General features: G+C 36.0%; 1 protein-coding gene across 1 annotated transcript in view; it reads right to left on the bottom strand.

Annotated features, from left to right (window-relative positions):
• Window positions 1-19,982, bottom strand: part of KIF15 (kinesin family member 15) — a 43,633-nt gene that overhangs the window by 23,095 nt on the left and 556 nt on the right. The window contains exons 2-17 of the mRNA XM_032988199.2: window positions 18,745-18,787; window positions 17,279-17,462; window positions 16,164-16,240; window positions 15,017-15,054; window positions 13,988-14,085; window positions 13,420-13,599; window positions 12,528-12,737; window positions 12,309-12,434; window positions 10,809-10,931; window positions 9,978-10,101; window positions 8,185-8,273; window positions 5,406-5,615; window positions 4,173-4,350; window positions 3,610-3,751; window positions 1,109-1,250; window positions 583-780 (exon numbers count right to left, since the gene is read on the bottom strand). Coding sequence (XP_032844090.2) covers window positions 583-780; window positions 1,109-1,250; window positions 3,610-3,751; window positions 4,173-4,350; window positions 5,406-5,615; window positions 8,185-8,273; window positions 9,978-10,101; window positions 10,809-10,931; window positions 12,309-12,434; window positions 12,528-12,737; window positions 13,420-13,599; window positions 13,988-14,085; window positions 15,017-15,054; window positions 16,164-16,240; window positions 17,279-17,462; window positions 18,745-18,787 — 2,162 coding nt within the window. The remainder of the gene's footprint in view (window positions 1-582; window positions 781-1,108; window positions 1,251-3,609; window positions 3,752-4,172; window positions 4,351-5,405; window positions 5,616-8,184; window positions 8,274-9,977; window positions 10,102-10,808; window positions 10,932-12,308; window positions 12,435-12,527; window positions 12,738-13,419; window positions 13,600-13,987; window positions 14,086-15,016; window positions 15,055-16,163; window positions 16,241-17,278; window positions 17,463-18,744; window positions 18,788-19,982) is intronic.

Genomic DNA, 19,982 nt, shown 5'->3' with positions numbered 1-19,982 from the left:
ATTCCTTACAGGATCTCTGCACTATGTTAAGCATCAAAGAAGGGTTTTGGCTGTTGTGCCAGGGTTTTACACGCAGTGAATTTAGTTCCAGCTTCTAGAGAGCAGTTCAGATAACTTAATAGCATTCTTCTATGTGACAGAAGACCTTCCCCTGCCCTTTAGGAAAGATACAAGACAATTAAGGTAAATAGTGGACAAGCATTATTTGGCAGGTTTCCTCAAATAATGCAGTATTATATATTAGGTTTGGATATTGTTCCAAATATAGCCGTCACTAGAGACTGACAAAGAAGTTTCCTCAAAGACAAGTTATCATGTTAAAATAGTAAAAGTTTAAATGCCCTGTATATCTTAAACTACTGAAGATATTCAGCTCTCAAACCTCTTTCAATATTTTCATTGTGAATCCTCTTAAGTACAATATATAGAGAACTGCTTAGTGAAGCCTTAAGTATTCATTAAGTGCTTCAGTTTCCCGTGCAAATTAAAATATATTTGGTGAGGGGAAAGTATTTCATGACAAAACCTGCTTTATAATAAAGTTACACATACACTTTGTTGGTTTTTATTCAGAACATTCACCTGTGCCACTTTGAGCTCCTCAGCAATGGCCTCACATGCCTGTTCATTCATCTCTGGGGGAACTGGTTCTTTCAAAATGTCATCCATCATCTCTTCAGAACACTGAAAATCTTCAGAATTATAATTTGAGATTTCTGGGCTTATTCGTGGCACTAGGCGAGATCTTAGCTGGTAAGCTTTTGTTGGAGTGGTTATGTTCTGTTAAAAGATTACAAAGCAGCCTTTATTTTAACTGTAAAATGAATTAAGACTTTGTCTAGTATTGTATTTCATAGTTCTATAAGCAGAATAATGAAATAGAATGCTCAGAGCCATTAGTTCTAAACCACTACACTTTCAGATTTGTTATCGGATTACAGTAGCAGTCATTCAGTATTTCAGAACAAAAAAAGCAGAGTATCTAGTTTATCACATATAGATTACATGTCAGAACACTGGTTAGGTTAAGGGATCATACAAATGAAAGTATGTTTTCACACAACTCCGGAGTAAGTACGCGTGGTTTTAAATAAACTTACTCTCATACCTTAAGTGTTTCTCTGTGTAGCTTATGTAACTGAGAGACTTCTTGGCGCTTGTGTGCTTTGGTTGCCTCCAGAATCTTTTCAAGATGTTGGTTTGCTTTCTGAAGGGATTGAAGCTCTGATTCCAGTTCCATGTGCTTTTTCCTGTTTAGGAAGTATTTTACTACTGTCAAAACCACTCCATCAGTATGCCCTCCCATCAGTAAGAATAAGCTGCAGTATTACCAGTGAGCAAACTGAAGCTGAACTCTTGCCCAAACATTGAAATATATTATTTTGAGAAGAAAGCCACCACTGCTGTATTAAAAAGTAAAAAAAAAAAAAAATTAAAAATTAAAAAGCTAAGAAGCTTATTTTTGCTTGCATAATGAAGCAAGCAGATGGATAACCAAACGCATCAAAAAAATCCATTACACGGTAAGAAATAAGCTGAGAGCTCTGCAATTCCTTTTATGAGAAAATGATATCACCCATACCAATACAGTTTTAAGCTTTAAAAATGTTATCCAGTTATACGAGAAGTCTGAACCAGTGCTTGCCAGAATTAAAGAAAATCCTTTAAAGGTTGGTGGGTTTTTTTATTTTTTTCTTCCTGTAAGTGCTGCTCTGTTAAGATTATTTTGCCCTCAGAGAGGACTTTAACTGAAATACAACAACCGAACAGAAATGTAGGAATAATTTTCATTAGGTATTTTGCAGAGTTATATGCTGTTACTGTGATAGTTGGTCTTACTGACATAATTGTAGGGTCAGCGTCTACAGACATAGGGAAATAAACTGTTTCGTCTTTTGGTAGTTTAATGCTATTGCTTTCCCTCATGTTTCTAGCATCCACAACAAAACTTATGAAACACAACTTTAGTTATGACTGCTATTGGACAACAGAAAAATTAGCATACATTGATTTTGTGAAATTGTTGAATTTTACTCTGCTTATTCAGTTACAACATATAATTATACTTGCATGTAAAAGTGTCCAGTTACTCTGAAACTGTAAACAAGCTTAAAATTTAGTGGAATCCAGAGGTGAATCCAGAGGCTGAAAAGAACATTTCTGTTTGACTAAAGAACTCCACAGTGGAGTGACACTCCACTAAAGAAAATATCAGTAATTTGTAATAAAAATGCATACACGCTATCAAGAAAGAAAGACATGCACAAAACATGGAATATATAAACAAGAACACATTAATGGGCAGGAAAATAAAGTAATTAATACATAAAGATATAAATAAACCATTGCAACTAATGATACAGGACAATAGATGGATTGCTGAATTGATAAACTCAGTAGATTGTAACATTATGATTTATAAAGTTCATAGAACTTGCTACACAGAAATCTAAGAAAATAGAGATTTGCACAATTGCCTGAATGACCAAAAAGGACGTTACAAAACTACTTTGCAAAAAAAAAAAAAAAAAAAATGTGGGGAGGCAGAAATGGAACTATCTTGTGTCCAGTGCTTCTGGAGTTACACTCTAGATTCACTGAAATCAATAAAAAGCAACATTAGGTACAAGCTAAAAATAAATAATAATAATAAAAAAAATTTTGCCATACAGGTTTACATTACATTTGCTGGAAACACAATTATTTCTCTTGTGCCTCCAGTAACAGGACCCGAATTTTTCAAAAACCGGGTTGATTAGGTTAAGCCATGTATTATTCACCTGCATATGAATATATACACACTGAAGGTATTACTCAAGCGTTTCACATTATCTTGTGCTGCCCTCAAGGAGAACAAGGACAATAAGTTCTTTACTACATTAGTAAGGACAAAGTAGACCCTTACCTCACGTTAAGCCATCAAAGCAAATGGACATAAATGAATGACTGACAAAATGTCTTTGCTCCAATTTGTATTAAATCCTATAACAAATCTCAAAATAGTGGTGGTATTTGAAGTGGAGACAAAAATTAACACATAGGTTAACAAGAATTTTCCGGGATGCTTGAATTCTATATTTATGGTGACTCAAACTTGCAATCTTAAAGAGGTTATATTAAAAACTGCTGTTGCACCAAACCAAACCCCAAAATACCACTCCCCAAACCGCATCAACTCTTAGTTCCTGTCATTGCTTCCATCAGTAATATTTCAGTTACTGAAAAATACTTGCTCAACATGGAAACTAAACCAAATTCTCCCTGTTCCGCTAAGCGGGTGACCAGCAGAATTCCAGGGTATGTGCATCTCCTGCATGTTGTGAAGCATTGTTTTGCATCTTAGCATAAAGAACAGCTTTTGGAAAGACAAAGAAATCTGCAACAGCGCAGACATGCCTTCAGATTGCATCATGGTTGTCTTCTAGTCTGGGAGTAACAGAGTTCAACAGGAACGTATTCTGTGTGCATGTCATTTTACTTAACCTGGCCCTCTGACATGCAAAAAACATACTTAGACTGTATATTCAGGATATGAGACTAACTTTTAAAAATCAAAATAATTATTTAAAGACATATAGTTGAAGACACTTTTATACTGTTTTGTCTTACTTGGTTAGCTCTTTAAATTCTTCATATTCTTGTTTTGAACTTGCCAGGTCACTCTGAGTCTGTAGCAGGCGTGCTTTCAGCCTTTCAACAGATGCCAGTGAGTTGCCTTCCACTGATATGGTGGTGGAATATAAATGATGACCTGAAGAACAAACATATACCCTATGAAATCAAAGTAGCTCAAATATCTCAAGTTTTACTAAAATGAAGGCATTTGTAGGCTTTTGAACAGCACAGCAGTAGTTGAGATTGCAGAAAATAGGTATTAGCAACAATTCACACAAGAAACAGTAGAACATTACTGCAGTCTTCATGACCACTAAGGGTAATAAAATGAGATTATGGATGGTGTTCACAAGATATACAATAATCCAAATTCTCTATTGCTGTATTTGCTTGAAGGCCAACAGGAATAAAATGAAGTAAACCTGTTTTATCAGTCTTCAGGTATCCCTCTGAAGAAGACAAAAATACATCAAGACAGACAACATTTTCAACACTACGCTGCACGCAACAGAAACATAGTAAACTTATTTAGCTGAAAAACATTACAATATTTTTACCTCCAATATTTTTCTCTGTGGCTGAAGCTTCCAAAAAAGCTTTTTCTAGTTCTGCGATGGTCTGAGCATCTATTTCTTGAGCCTTTTTAACTGACTGCAAAGAGCGAAGTTTTTTATTCTCCTCTCTGAGGTTATGGTTCTCCATGGCATATTTTGCAATTCGTGGGTGTTGTTCCATCTGTGATAAACAGTATTTTATTCAACATTTTTTATTTTCCAGACAATGTTACACATATCTAGCTGTTGTTCTACTACCTCTAATAAGCATTCAATTGTAATGGAAGAGGAAAAAAGCTATTCCTTACAGTAGTTAAAATTGCCTCCTTTTTTGTTATTTTCCTTACTGCCTTGGAATCTGCTTTCAAAGACAGTGGGTCTACATTTTAAGTGTAAACTTTCACTTCTAATAAAACAGTAGAAGCTTTTCCTGCCGCTCCTGACATCCTTTTCCAGTTCCAACTTTGAACTTTAGCTTTTTAACACTGCCCCTGCATGCCATCGTAATTTTCTATACTCCTTTAATAACTGTCCTGACTTCTGTACTTTTCCACCCTTCTCTTTGGATCTCAGTTATGAACTACAGATTCAAGCTGGTCATCTAATATATCTACTCATTTTTCCTACATGTGCTTGGAAGCATTTGTTTTTAAAGAATTTGCCTTCTCTCTTGAGCTTCTTTGTTCTTCAAAAATGCCTCAAACGATAGACCTACCAGATACCCAAATAACCAGAAGCCTGCTCTCCTGAAGCCTTAGGTATGCGCTTTGCTACATGCCTTCCTCAAACAGCTCCAGGACTGCATCACCCCTGATTGCACCATCTAGTAGCTGTGTTGTTACCCTTCAGAAACCTGCTATATTACTTGCATCCTTCGTATTACATGGAGGTTAAACTCTCCCATAAGTATGAGAGTTTGTGGAGACTTTGAATTGCTTAAAGAAGACTCAGTCCTCTACCTAACCCAGATGAGATGGCCTGTAGCAAGCTCCCACCATGACATCTCCCTTACTGGCCTCTCCTCTTATGCAAACTCACAAGCTCTAAACCCACTCATTGGCCCTTCCATAGGGAAACTCCATGCATTTGAAATGCTTCTATAAAGGAACCCACCACACATCCCCTTCTTTCCCACCTGCCTTTTCTATAAAGCCTGTACCCACCTATCACAAAACTCCACACGAGCTATTATCACAAAAGAATATTGTTCTAGAAAAGAAAAACCAAAAGACTTACCTGTTCTCTGAGTGTCTGCAATTCCTCCCTCAATTCACTGAGGAGATCATCTTGCTCTTTTGGCAATAAACTTCCACCAGCCTCTTTGTGTAATCTCTCCAAGCGAACAATATGGTCTTCACGAAATTTAACTATCATTTTATTGGACTGAATAAATTTCTCCTTCTTGGCACACAGATCTTCTAGTTGAGCAATTTTTTCTAATAAACTCTTAAAAATTACATGTACAGATTGTAGAAAAGTGATGGTTACACTAGATGAATTTTTAAGGTGCACATACCACATACCTATGTACACACAAGTCATGCAAAACTCAGTTAACAGTAATTTTGTGAATACACAGACTGCCATTAGCAGCAGATTTGTAGAGAGGAACAGCTTATACCAAGAACCCAAATCACACAAGATATTGAAAAAACTAAAAACTACTTAGAAACTCCAATATGACCTGGTAGACTAAGTATTCAGTTAAGCACATCAGATGTACCCCTAGAATGCTTGTTTCAGTTAATTTTTTTAAAAATTCACTTTGATTCAGTACTGCACCATGACATGAACCAAAGCACAATAAAATGGGGATGACTGGGAGATTTGTTTCAAAAAACACATTGTTGATCCAAAGGTGCACGCAAAATTAAGTAAAAGAGAAGTTTGTTGTTCTGTTCAACTTTTTAATCAAAAATCGCAACCACCCACCCCCTAAAACTATACATACTATAAAATCTATCCTATAGCTTGTATGAATTTGAAATAGAATAGAATCATAGAATTGTTCAGGTTGGAAAAGATCATCAATCCAACTGTTAACCTAACACTGCGAAGTCCACCACAAAGCCATGTCCCCAAGTATCACATCTTTTAAATACCTCAAAAATGGTGACTCAACAGCTTCCCTAGGCAGCCCGTTCCAGTGCTTGACAACCCTTTTGGTAAAGAAAATTTTGCTAATATCTAAATCTAAACCTCCTCTGGCACAGCCTGAGGTCATTTCCTCTTGTCACTTGGGAGACCAGACCGACACCCACCTTGCTACAACCTCCTTTTAGGTAGTTGTAGAGAGCAATAAAGGTCTCTCCTGAGCCTCCTCTTTTCCACACTAAACATGCCCACTTCCCTCATCTGCTCCTCACAGGACTTGTGCTCTAGACCCTTCACCAGCCTTATTGCCCTTCTCTGGACATGCTCCAGTACCTCAATGTCTTCCCAAACCCAGTATTTGAGATGCAGCCTCACCAGTGCTGAGTACAGGGGGACAATCACTTCCCCAGCCCTGCTGGCCACACTATTTCTGATACAAGCCAGGATGCTATTGGCCACCTTGGCACACTGCCGGCTCATATTCAGCCAACTGTCAACCAATACCCCGAGGTCCTTTACTGCCAGGCAGCTTTCCAGCCACTCTGCCCCAAGCCTGTAGTGTTGCAGGGGGCTGTTGTGACCCAGATGCAGGACTTGGCACTTGGCCCTGTCAAACCTGATACAGTTGGTCTCAGCTCATTCAATCAGCCTGTCCAGATCCCTCTGTAGAGACTCCCTACCCTCAAGCAGATCAATACCCCTGCCCAACTCTGTATTGTCTGCAAATTTACTGAGAGTGCACTTCATCCTCTTGTCCAGACCACTGATAAAGATATTAAACAGAAATGGCTCCAATACTGAGCCCTGGGGAACACCACTTGCGACCGGCTGCCAACTGGATATAACTCCATTCACCACAACTCTCTGGGCCTGGCCATCCAGGCAGTGTTTTATCTAACAAGTAACGTACCCGTCCAAGCCATGAACATTCAGTTTTTCCAAAAGAATGCTGTGGGAAACGGTGTCAAAGGCTTTAGTAAAAGTCCAGGTAGACATCATCCACAGCCTTTCCCTCACTCACTAAGTGGGTTACCTTGTCACAGGAGATCAGGTTAGTCAAGTAGGACCTGCCTTTCACAAACCCATGCTGACTGGGCCTGATTGCTTGGTTGTTCCCTATGTGCCCTGTAATGGCATTCAAGATGATCTGCTCCAAAGCCTTCCCTGGCACTGAGTTCAGACTGACAGGCCTGTGGTTCCCCAGATCCTCCTTCTGGCCCTTCTTGTAGGTGGGCATCACATTTGCTAACCTCCAGTCAACTGGGACCTCCCCAGTTAGCCAGGACTGCTGATAAATTAAAGCGGCTTGGTGAGGACTTCTGCCAGTTCGCTCCGTACCCCTGGGTGGATCCCATCCAGGCCCACAGACTTGTGGGTGTCTAAGTGGTATAGCAGGTTGCTCACCATTTCCCCTTGGATTATGGGGCCTTCATTCTGCTCCCCATCCCTGTCTTCCAGCTCAGGGGGCTGGGTACTCTGAGAGCAATTGGTCTTACTATTAAAGACTAAGGCAAAGAAGGCATTAAGTACCTCAGCCTTTTCCTCATCCTTTGTCACTATGCTTCCTCCTGCATCCAATAAAGGATGGAGATTCTCCTTAGCCCTCCTTTTGTTGCTAATGTATTTACAGAAACCTTCTTGATTGTCTTTTAGAGCAGTAGCCAGATTAAGTTCTATTTGGGCTTTGACCCTTTCAGTTTTCTCCCTGCATAATCTCATGACATCCTTGTAGTCCTCCTGAGGACTATAGATTTTATCTTAAATGTCATTTGACCAAGTTCCTTTGTTACCAAACCCTATAATCTTTGGACAGAGTATTTTTATTCGAAAACAAGGAAAAATAATGAAGAGATAGTTTCAATATGCTCACTGGTCTGTCAGAGTACACAGAATGCACTTAGAAATATTAATGCTTTCTTACCTTCTTTTCACCTTCTGATTTCTCCCAGAACAACATTGCTTCAAGAAAGTTGCTCATGTAATTTATGTTCTTTCCTTTTTCAACAGCATCTGTAGGGTACGTCAAAGAAATAAATGCCATATTTATTAAAATACCAGATAACCAGCTTTTTCTACATACATAACATGACAGTTGTATAAATAATATTTAAATTCTTCAAACAATATAATTCCTCTACAAAGATCATGTGCCATAACCAGAGCAAAGAAGTTTAGACAGCAATTTCTAGTTACCTGCAAGTACTGATAAAGAACAGAGTCAATATACATAACTGTATAATTAACAAAGTTGTTCAAGCATTAAATGGTTTTACAATGAACTTTTAGTAAAACAAAAGAATCAGCCTGTTCAGCTGAGTATATCTATAAAATGAAAAACCCCTCTGAAATCAATTTGATAACACTAAGCCATTATTTCCATTATTACTACAGTTTGTACATTTTGAAAGTGGACTAACTAGCTTATGAGAAGGAAATACAGGAAAATAAGAATGAATTAAGTGGACAATTACTGATTTAACCTGGAAGAAAAGTGCCACACAAGGGATTAAAAGTGTTTAACTAATCCACTTCAGAAATTCATTCAAAATAGCTCTCCTGAATATCCTCACACAGGCAAGACTACTTATTTATAGAATACTAATCACCATAGTATCTAGGTGCATAACTACCACCCTGTTGTAATATATTTAAAAACGCCATCATGTTTTTAAAGTAGCTAGCAAGCAGATTTCATATTTGTGTGATCGAATATTACAAACAAAATTTAACTGCATAGACTAAACACAGCTCTAACCATTAGGCTCTGCATAAAACCTCCGTTCAGTGTTGAAGCATTATCACTTGCTTTCCCTTGGAACTCTATCAGAGGTCTAAACATTTTTGAGCCCTCTGTCAGTATTCATGGAATCATGGACAGTGATTCAGTGTCCTACATAATCACTGCCTTGTTTCTACTGGTTAAATGTCTATACTAACAGAGAAATCTTTCTTCCTTAGGAAAAATCAACCACAGATACCTTATATTAGACAAGACTAACTTCTGTAGTAACTGCTATTGCTTTATCTTCTATTTCTTGGCAATGTCAGGGAAGAGTTAACTCAGGAACAAAGTAAGAGTTACAAGACCGAGTTTACTACCTTGTAACCAAACATTATAAGGTAGCTTGTTTTAGTGAGAAGTATACATAATATAAAGCTCTAATGGGATCTGTACTGCAGATACAATGGTCTAGTGAAAAGCTGCTGGAAGAAAAAAAATTGCATAAAACCCCTATTAGCATCTTACATTGAAATCAATCTTTTATTGAAAGGGTAACATCCTTCTCAGGATCTTCCTGAAGGGGCAAAAAGGGAAGAAGGGAAAAAGTCCAGTCCTAAGCTTAAAAAGAATGTAGCATTATCAACACCTTAATGCCCTCCCTCTGACCTGAGTGTACAAGTAGTCACATGTAAACTTTTGCTTACTTAAAGGATTAGGAAGCATACCTCTTAGAAACTGGAAGAATATTCTACGTATTATATAATAAAACCATAGCCTGGTACACAAGCTTATGAGAGGAAGAAAATAAAATCACATTAACCATTTCTTCAAAATTTTAGATACAAATACAGGCAGTGGGATCCACAAGACAAACGCAACTTCTCTAGGTCAGTTCCACAAAAACATTAATTGTTCAGAAACTTAATGAATCACAGAAGGCTGCAATACTCTATGCTACACAAGTAGTAAGTTCTCTCTCCTCTCGCTCTTACCTTGAGATACAGAAATATCATGCACAGATACCACAGAAGTAAGTTGAGAAAGCTGCTCTTTCAACTTCTTGACCTCAGCTTGCAGCTGGCTCACATTTCCTTGTGTGTCTTCATTTACCACAGCCTTTCATAAATATGTTGAGAGTAAAATAGGAAGAGGTACAAATAAAAATCTTGTATTTTATAGGATAAGAGAAAGCTCAGACTGCAAAGCAGCAAAACTATGGAGAATTCTTTCCATCTTAGGAAAGGAAGAACTCATGGGAAAAGCAATGTTCCACTTACTGAGAAACCAGTAAGTTGCACTTCAGCTAAAAATATTGGTTAAAAAATGTAATGTTTTCTGCAGAATTCTGTCTGGAACTTCTTGACCAGCAAAGCAGTATACAAAGACAGTGGGTTCCAGCAAGTAGCCAACATACTTTTAAACTCCACTCATAAGAAATTACATTTTGGGTATTAGCATATATAAAAACTGAATGCACTGAAATACCACTGAATCTAAATTTTTTATGACTACTATAATTTTTAGTACAGATTTTACTGTTTCCTTTTTCTAATTAAGTGCTCTGAAAACAAGCAATGAATATACTACTGTCAGCCATCACTGAGTCTCCAGCTGTTGTACTCTATTCATAATCAAAAGCAAACAAGTCCTCAAAAATCATTTGTCATAAAATACATTTAGGAAAGCAAATTTAGTATGTTAAAATAATTTATATTAAATTAGTGAAAGCACAACAGTATTTCAATTAAGCTACCTTGTTTGCAGATGGTAGCTTAAGTGACAAGAATTAGTTCATTGCAACAAAGACACTGAGTAACTCTTACCTTGTTTTTAATCAACTTTGCTCGCTGCGCAAAATTAAGAGTGGATAGTGTTTCACCAAAACACCTGGATCCCGGATGAACATTTGCGATTATACATGTTTTTGCATTACCACCAAGGGAATCCTATTTAAAAACATGGAAGTTAGCCTTATTTGCATGTTTTTGGTGACAGCAGCAAGCCATCATGTAACAGCTACTGTGTATCGTTTTGAACAAATTACAGAAGGGATTTTATTTAACAAATCCCCATGCTAGGTAAATTCCTGATTTTTATTTCCATTGTGGGTATAAAGGATGTGACTGTAAAGACTTTATTTGGGTTTTTAAAATCCTGACTATATTACTTATGAACAATTTGACTTTTTTTTTTTTTTAATACCTGAACAGCAGGGAGAGAAAAGAAAATAAGAAAACCAGAAAAAATTCAGGGAATAAAGTAGATATTTCACTTTAACCTTGGTCAATAGCAGATTGGTATTTGGACTATTTTGAACATCATCTAGCCTGTGGATTGTTCTAACCTATCTTCTGGTGGCAACTGACAAACAAACATCACAAATCAACAGATTCTTGACCAAGGATATAAAAGGAACCTCTTCCTTTCACACGCCTTTCTTCAGATATTTCTGTGCTGTTAAAAAATTAGCTCTGAAATCCCTGGAGAAGGCAGCAGGTACACCTAAGACTAAAAGTCTAGCACTACAAAATAGCCCACAAGTCTCAATGGCATTCTCTCTCTACTAGAGAAGGCCATGTTCATGGACTTCTTTGCAGTACAGCCACCTAAAAAAATTAACCACTTGGGTAACAACTCACACAGCTGCAATTCTCTTCCAATTTCTATGTATTTTGGGTTGCATTGGAAAAACAATTCTTCAGAGGTTCATGATTCAAAGATACACATGGAACAGAGATGGAACGACCAGGAAATTTTGCTGTGATCACAGCAATACTATATTATGTACAAGTACTATATTATAATACAAAAATATATTACAGATATTATTCATTACTGTTCACAAAATTTTGGTGAATGCTGGCATCCAACAAATGTCTGACTACTTCCATCTGTTTTCTGTTCATCTTGAAAAGAGCCCATAAGCTCTCAGGTAGGAAACTGTGAATTTATCTAAGTCTTAACATCATGCCAAAACTTAGCACACGTAGGCTAATTCTGGAAATCCTGTCAAACATTTCTACAAATCTCATTGTGATACACAGTATTTCCCAAATTATAGGGATGAAAACATATGCTTCTTTAAAATTTGCAAATATGTAATAGGAGATTATGAGCATAACTAAATTCGTTTTAACAGCAATAAATTGACTGGAAGTCTGTTGAGGTACAAAGACATGTTTCAAGCTTTCTTCCACCTGCCCAATATTGACGCAAATTTTTAATACACCCCGGTTCAGCTTTTTAGAGTAAAAAAAACAACCCAAACAAATATTTTTTTCTACATCCCAAGTAGCATATAAAATACAGAGTATATATATTACCCGTAACAGAAAAGTGAGCTTGGAATCCCGGTAACAAATGTGTCTCTGTTTTCCATTACCCACATCAACAAGTGCTGTGATCACCTGGCCCAGGCAACTTAGTGATCGATTTATGTTACCTGCTTCCTAAAAAAGAGAACAAAGGTGAACAGATTTGACAGATGGAACAGGGCAGTACATCTGAAAGGAAAAAGATGTCACAGATATTACAGAACTAACCTTTAACCTCAGTCCTTCTGTGTGGGTGTCCTTCTGTCTCTCAGATCCTGCCAAATCTACCAGGTTGAGCAGGGAAGACCGAATGTTAACAGTCTCATTGTTTTTCTCCATGGATTCCACTGTGATAGTGAAAACTGCATGTGATCTTGATGATTCTCTGTTCATTGAAGTTGATGCTACACGACGGTTTCTCCAGCCCATAGTTAATACCTAAGCATAGAAAAGACATGATATAATATCAAGTATCCTAGACTGTACCCTGTATTTACATACTGGTGACAAACAGTAGTAAGAGTATTTCAGTGCAACAGATTTCAAAACATCCCAAGGGTAAGGACTTCTTTACTTTTTTCCAACAGAAATACTTTAAAAGTGAAAAAATATAGCTACAGTCAAGCTTAATAAAAAACTCTAATTATAATATTCACTTCTTTCCTCCAGGAGTGCCATTGCTGGTTGAAAGCATAACATATCCAATACTGATGTACATTAGCAGTACACAAGGAAAAAAAGTAACAGAGGTACTATGTGTGTCTCATTCATGGAAAAATAAACCTCACAATTTCTGGAACACACATGCTGCCTAATTAGCAGGAGATGTAGTTTTCTGTTGCTCTTTCAGAGATGTGTAGGGCAAGCATTACAGAAAGATTACTGCAATTGCAATTCATATATTCCAAACTCCAGAACTATATGATTTCTTACATGTGTAGGACAGTCAGGAAGCATTGCCTAGAAACAGCTTTTTACATTGTTTTTTGGAGGGTGGAGATATGGGAATAGGGTATCTCAGACACTGTGTAAAAAAATATGTTCTCTAATCAGAGAAGAATATTTACAAAATAAGCATAAAAATAAATAGTCCAAACATTAAAAAGTGTCAAAAAAATACCTGGTATGCTTCAGCAGCAGATGACAACACCTGCTCAACAGCACCATCAACAAAGACTCCCTTCTTGATGTGTTCTCTGAGAAAGAGTCCAGCTGAAGCAGAATCTAGCAAGTCAAATATCTGTTCATTGTAGATTTCAATAAATGAGCATTTGCAGAGAAAACTCTTTCCACTGCCAGCCTGAAAAACACAGTAATTTACACTATAAACAGATTGATTTTATTAAGTCTGGCACTGTATGGCAGTGAGTCTCTTTTCACACATATCTAAAGCTACCAGTTTGCATATATATTCTGCATACTATACATTTCTGATGCCCAGATGACAACCAACATCCAGAAACCTAGATGTATTCTTAGTCTCAAAATAAGAATACTTCTGTCTGAAGAAAGCGTACTATAATTGGGCAAAGTACTAGATGCAAGCATTTCTCATTAATAAGTTTGATGCAAGATGGCAATAATCCCGGAAACTTAACTGCTGCACACCCAGCTTACCAAACAACCTTAGCTAATCTTTAATGTGAGACATTACTTTCACTGCAATAGTAAGTGTAAAATAAATGTACCTTTTCTTTTTCACGTTCAATTAGAAAAAATAAGTATTCAAAACTCCGTGGAATTACACCTCTCAGACTGTGAGTGAAATTATCAGAATCAGGTGGTCCTAAAGAGATTTTTAATTAAAAAAATAATTAATTAGTACTACAAAAGTAATGGTTGACCTTTTCAAGATGTCATTAGAGAAGAATTCAGCAACTAGGTTTTAGTCAGTTTATGGCAAAATCACAGAAGAAATGCAATAAAATCAAGTTTCTAAGATAATATTCCATACTCAGATTTCTATGTAGTCTAAATGATGCTTGTGGAAGTTTATTTTACCTGTCCATAAGTTACCTAAGTAAAACAGCATAAACTACTTGGACTACTGTAGAAAACATGTACAGATATGCCAATACAGCTACCTTAACCCTGTCTCGAAGAACCAGAAAGACGGGGTGAATCTGTCCCCATGTTTAGTTAATTTCTGTATAGTCCTTGAAAACATGTTGACCAAACTGGTTTTGGTTATTTCAGTTACTTTCTAATGTCAAGCACAATATTAATGCACTTACAGTCAACACTGTATGAAGAACAAGATTACAAGGGGATACCTTCATATACAGAGTCCTTAAATTCCTAGTTGGGTAGGAAGCAGTTATTTTGGAAACCGGTATATTTTAATATGGAAGACCCTTGCATACTAGAATATTTTTCTACACGTGCAAGGTATATCAGCCAAAAAGGGAAGCCAGTAGAATACTTATTTTGAAGAAAGTTTACTTAAAGTTTGATTTAACTGAAAAGCTTCTCTTCTGTTAAAAACAGAAAAAAATCTCTACCTTCAAAAAGATAGAGTACCTATACTTCACTCTTTTGACAAAGCAAGAACTTCTGCACTGAGCACTACACCATTTCTTTAACCTTACAGTTATTTGTAGGAAGACAAAAATCTCAATAATTCCTGGTGTTTGAGCAAGACATTTCAACTCAGGACAAAAAAAAAAAAAAAACACATTAAGAAACCAGTGAAAGACTAAGCTCTCTCATGCACTTACCCAACATAGTAAAGGTTTTTCCTGACCCAGTCTGGCCACTAACAAAAGAAAAAAGGTCATATAAAGCTTTATTCTGGCTCTGAATTTTTCATTAATTTGCATCTTTTAATGAGAACTCACAGTTTAAAATAAAAAAATTCTTCCAAACTGAAGAGAGACAGAGGCAAGCTAAGAAATCAGCTAAAAAGGTATAAAAATAGAACAGCAAATTTGACCATTATTTTAGATATACTACCTTTTCTCTTTCTCCGCTCCTCCCCCCTCCCCCCATTTTCTTCCTGATTTCTGTTGGAAAGGAAAATAGTGGAATTTAGCATTAAAATGAAGGCTTTCAAATATATACATTAAACTAATTTTTGGGTCAATCTTTTGGGTTTTGTGTCAGTCAGTAGTGCACATAAAAGTATTTTTCTCATTTTGTGTTTAAGTTGAATATATCCTTTTTTTTAAACCATAGTTATTAATCATTCAGGAAAAACTTCCGGGCAATTTCACCTCATTTTTTCACATTCGTATATTGTAACAAAGTAGACTTCAGAGTTTTACAAATGCCATGCTAGGCTAAAAAACCCAGTAAGGTTTTGATGAGATCAGTCCTTCAAGTTAGCATTTTTGACTGAAGTGCTTACTCAGTTTTTAAAATTAAAAATTATTAATAATTAATGTAATGATGATCATGCTACTAGTCATGGATATATTTCTACCTTGAAAATATTTTGAAAGTTAAAATCATTCATGAGTTTTCCCACAGGCAGATAAGACTCACAAAAGAGTTGAGCTGGCCAGTATCAAGTGATTTTCATTTCATTTTACTATTGAACATACTGAAAACAACTAGCTTTCTTTAACAGTACAATAAGCTTCTAGTTTTTAAACAAAACAATAGTAAAATTGAAACGAGTTTACAATCCACACTACTGGCCTTAAGTATTAGAAGCATAACACCCGCAAATAGATTCCTCTGGAAGAGGAGTAAGAAGTACTCTTCAATATTGCAAAAACATTCCCTATGTTGTGCTGCACTAAGGAAGAACTTGAAACATTTACTCCACCATTAAGCAGGCTCTGGAACTTAAAACCACAACTACTCACTAACACAAACACCTCAAATGTTGCAATTGCTACGAAATACCATTAAATGACTTACTATGCAAAGATGGTTCCATTGTAGCCATTCATACAAGATTCAACAATTTTTTTGGCCACACCTGAGAACACCGATTCCTGAGGACAAGGGAAAGAGAAGGCACTTGGCACCACTCATTTAAATATCTCTTCTATCAGTGTTTTCTATGTCATAATTATGTCTAAAATAGATGCATTTCTTAAGGTAAGACAAGTATCATGACCCCTGGAGTTCTCATAGAAAAACAATATATCACTTCCTCTGAAAAAAACGTATTCCTTGATGAACTGAAAGAAAAGTAATACAACTCAACATCACAGCAACTGCTTTTAAATACATATTATATTAATTTTGGTCCAGTGTTTTTGATTATGTTGTGGTTTATAACATCAGTAGGTCAAAACTGATACCATGACACTTATCAAATCTAGTTAACTTTCAACATTTGCCACTGCACAATGGCTTAGTCAACAAATCTGCAAACTGTTAGCCTCCTCTATTTTCATGTAATTCTCTTAGACCTGCAAGAAAAGCCTCGCTACAAATAACAGCCTACAGTGAGTGGGTTTTGGGGATGTGTGTGTCTTTTTTTAAACAGAAGTTAAAGGCATCTGAAGCCTTAGGGGAGTTAAAATTATGTTCAGAATTTCAAACGCAATATTATAAAAATTAAATTGAAGAATTTTCCTTCCAGTATTACATGTCCCAGATGAACAATGCATCTGTTTAAAAGGCAAATGTATGAGGGAAATATAACAAATAGAATATAAACTCCTAAGTTCCTAATATATAAATCACATCTTTAATATCAGCTACTGACTACCAGCTATTTTTATATGTTTGTCTCAACAGGGGGATTTATTTTCTGTCTATGGTGTTACTGTAACATTTCCAAATAGAAACTTCAATTTTAATGAAAACTTTAATTAAAGAAATTAACAGTTAAAAAAATACACTAAAACTATTAGAGAGCAGAATTTAGTGCAACATTTCTGTACTATAACTACATATTACCAGTCTGACCACTGCAAAAAAATAAGACCCAAGGCATTACATCTTTAGAAAGGTTTAGTGTAGCCATTGTCAACATCTGAGGAAAAACTGCAATATCATTACAAGGTTCTAGAAGTTATTACCTGTGTCGTTTCCATATTTGCAACATAATCAAAAGTGAATATCTTTGGCTCGGGCTTCGAATGCAGACGGATGGTATTTGATGAAAGAACAGATAAGCACAAGCCTTGATCTCCACCAGTTAATGCAGTTCCTTCTGAAGGGGGACGTACCCTTACATAAACTTTGATAGCATCACCTTCAACACTAAATGAATATTTATGCATTAGATTACTTTGAAGCAGATCTATCTGCTGTTTGATAAAATTAAATAATAAAAAAACAGATTAAGCATGGGAAGTCATACAAACATCTTTCCGGAAAATATACTACATGTATCTGTACACATCAATTCACTACAAACCACGGATTTATTAAAGGTAACAATGTGGCAGATTTAAAACAAAAAACCCATTAAGTTACTGAAATTTATTGATGTTGCATGTAACTTTAGCTCTAAAAGAACACATTTCACTGTGAACTTGAGATATATAAAACCAGCATTATAATAAAGGTTTCTATAGGCTTCAGGCATCTTTCTTACTACTGGAAATTACAAAAGACTTTACAAATGCAGCAGATGATGCTACTTTCCAGCAAGATAGTTACTAGCATTTTTCTTTGCTGCTCACAAGGGACAGATCAATTCTTGATCCATGAGTCCAATAAAGTATAGCAGCACCTACATCTAAAAGCTCCCTAATCTATTTCATCATATTTGTCAGTGAATGCACCCATAAATTTAGCTTAAATAAGTAACTGTATATGACTATTATATTAAAGCTTTGAGAAGTTCTGGCATAAATACCAATATACAGATATAATAGTAAATAATTAAATTCTTACATGAAGCAGTAGCAAACTTGATTTACTTTACTTCATTCTTTCCCAAGAGGCAGTTATAGCATGAGGGTGTTACAACTGTTATTGAGTTTTATTTTTGGTAAACAAATGAAAGGAAGCTAATAGTTTTAAAATGGGGGAAAGACTTCATGACTGAAATGTGGAGTTGGGGAATAGCAGAAGAAAGGGCTAAAAAAGTAAGGGGAAGCAGCTAAGAAAGGCAAGATGTTATACTGGATTTAAGACATACTGCATTAACTTGCCAAATATGTTTTCATTGGATAATATTACTCTGAGTTGTGGCAGAGTATTTATATTTGGAGGAGGGCTTTTTGTTTTAGCCTAGGACTTTCTCACAGAATTAAAGTTCCTCACGGAATATATATTCAGAGAAATTCTAGAGTCCTGCTGAAGAGTTAGTGGACAGATGAGAATTTACTGCATTGCCTCAGAGCAACATTTTTATTAAGAGAACTTTTTAAAAAAAAAAAAAAAACAATAAGGAAGGAGAGAAAGGCAACAGTCTTGTGCAGGAACATGTTCAAAGAAAAAACTTTAAATTATTTCACAAAATTATACTAGGTTTGTTTGTACTTTTTGTGCAATATGTTTATTCATATATGGGAACTGGCTGATACTACTTTACCTAGGTGAGTTCAACAAAGGTAATGCAGAGTCACGTAAATCTCCTATAAAATAAAAAGTGAAAGACACAAAAATTAAACAAGATAAAATCATCACTCAAAACCCCTCATTTAAACAGAAAAATACTGTAAGCAGTACTGAGGGAGATAAATGGAGAGCCTTATAAATATCTGTTTCATGCATGAATCAGAACTGCACAAAAATATTTATCAGATATCTTCCTTTGCCAGAAAGTTTGCAGTTTCTTGCAGAGGTAGAGAAAGCTCTAGTTCTGCAGTCTGAGCATGCACACACTTGTAAATGAATCTGCAATGAGTAGTCTCCTAATGTATACGATGTTTTGCAAGTCCTTTGGAGAAAATGGAACATAAATATTAATAGTATTATTTATTCCCATTATATTTTAAAAATTGCTAGCTCGCTGCAGATAAAACAATACAGCATGAAATAGTTTTACTATTGATGTGAATGCAAAAAGTCAAGTTCCTAAACCTGCACAAGTGAGTAGCTATATAACTTTCACTTTTATGAAGCAATATTGAGCACTCTGCAATGCATAAAGCTCTCCTATACATATGAGCATCAATTTGCACAACTTCACCTTTCAAGGAGATGGCAGATATTATCCCCTAGGTAGATATGGTGACTTATTTTTTACTTAAGGGTGAATGTGACATGGAATTATTTCACGTAGGTTAGTCAAAATATTAACTAAGTAGCATAATCAAATTTTAAAAATAAAATGACAACAAAAAAAGCTTTACTAAAATATTCCAATAATAAAGGCCTTATAAAGCCTCTAAAAGTACACAGGTTTTATTGTAGGAGAATCCCTTTAAAAGTAGATTTAATAAAGATGTGCAAAGGTACTAACCTCATCAACATTCATACTACATAAATATTCTACTGCTGCTATGGAAGCCTACCTGCCTTGATTCACACAACATTTGAGAAACGTGCTAGCTTCTAATTCAGTTATTTATTCCTCAAATGCATAAGGTATCAAAATGAGCTGGCACAAGAAAAGCAGTGCAACTTGAAATCAGACTGACAGGTACTTGCACAACCTATATCTTGGGAAGCAACAGACTCGACTAACCGTTCTCAGCTCGCCTGTTAAAGGGCGGCTCCCATTTGAACGTTTGTAAGAGACTACAGTTAGAAACACTGCAGTTGATTAAAACTCGCTAAAATTACAGAAAACGAACTGATAAACGTGGGAGGGTTGAGAGCAGCCGG

This window comes from Tyto alba, unplaced genomic scaffold (assembly GCF_018691265.1).
Source record: "Tyto alba isolate M040663 unplaced genomic scaffold, T.alba_DEE_v4.0 Super-Scaffold_46, whole genome shotgun sequence".
NCBI classification, from domain to species: domain Eukaryota; kingdom Metazoa; phylum Chordata; class Aves; order Strigiformes; family Tytonidae; genus Tyto; species Tyto alba.
The sequence above is the reverse complement of the archived record's forward strand: the minus strand, read 5'-3'. Positions and strand labels throughout refer to the sequence as shown.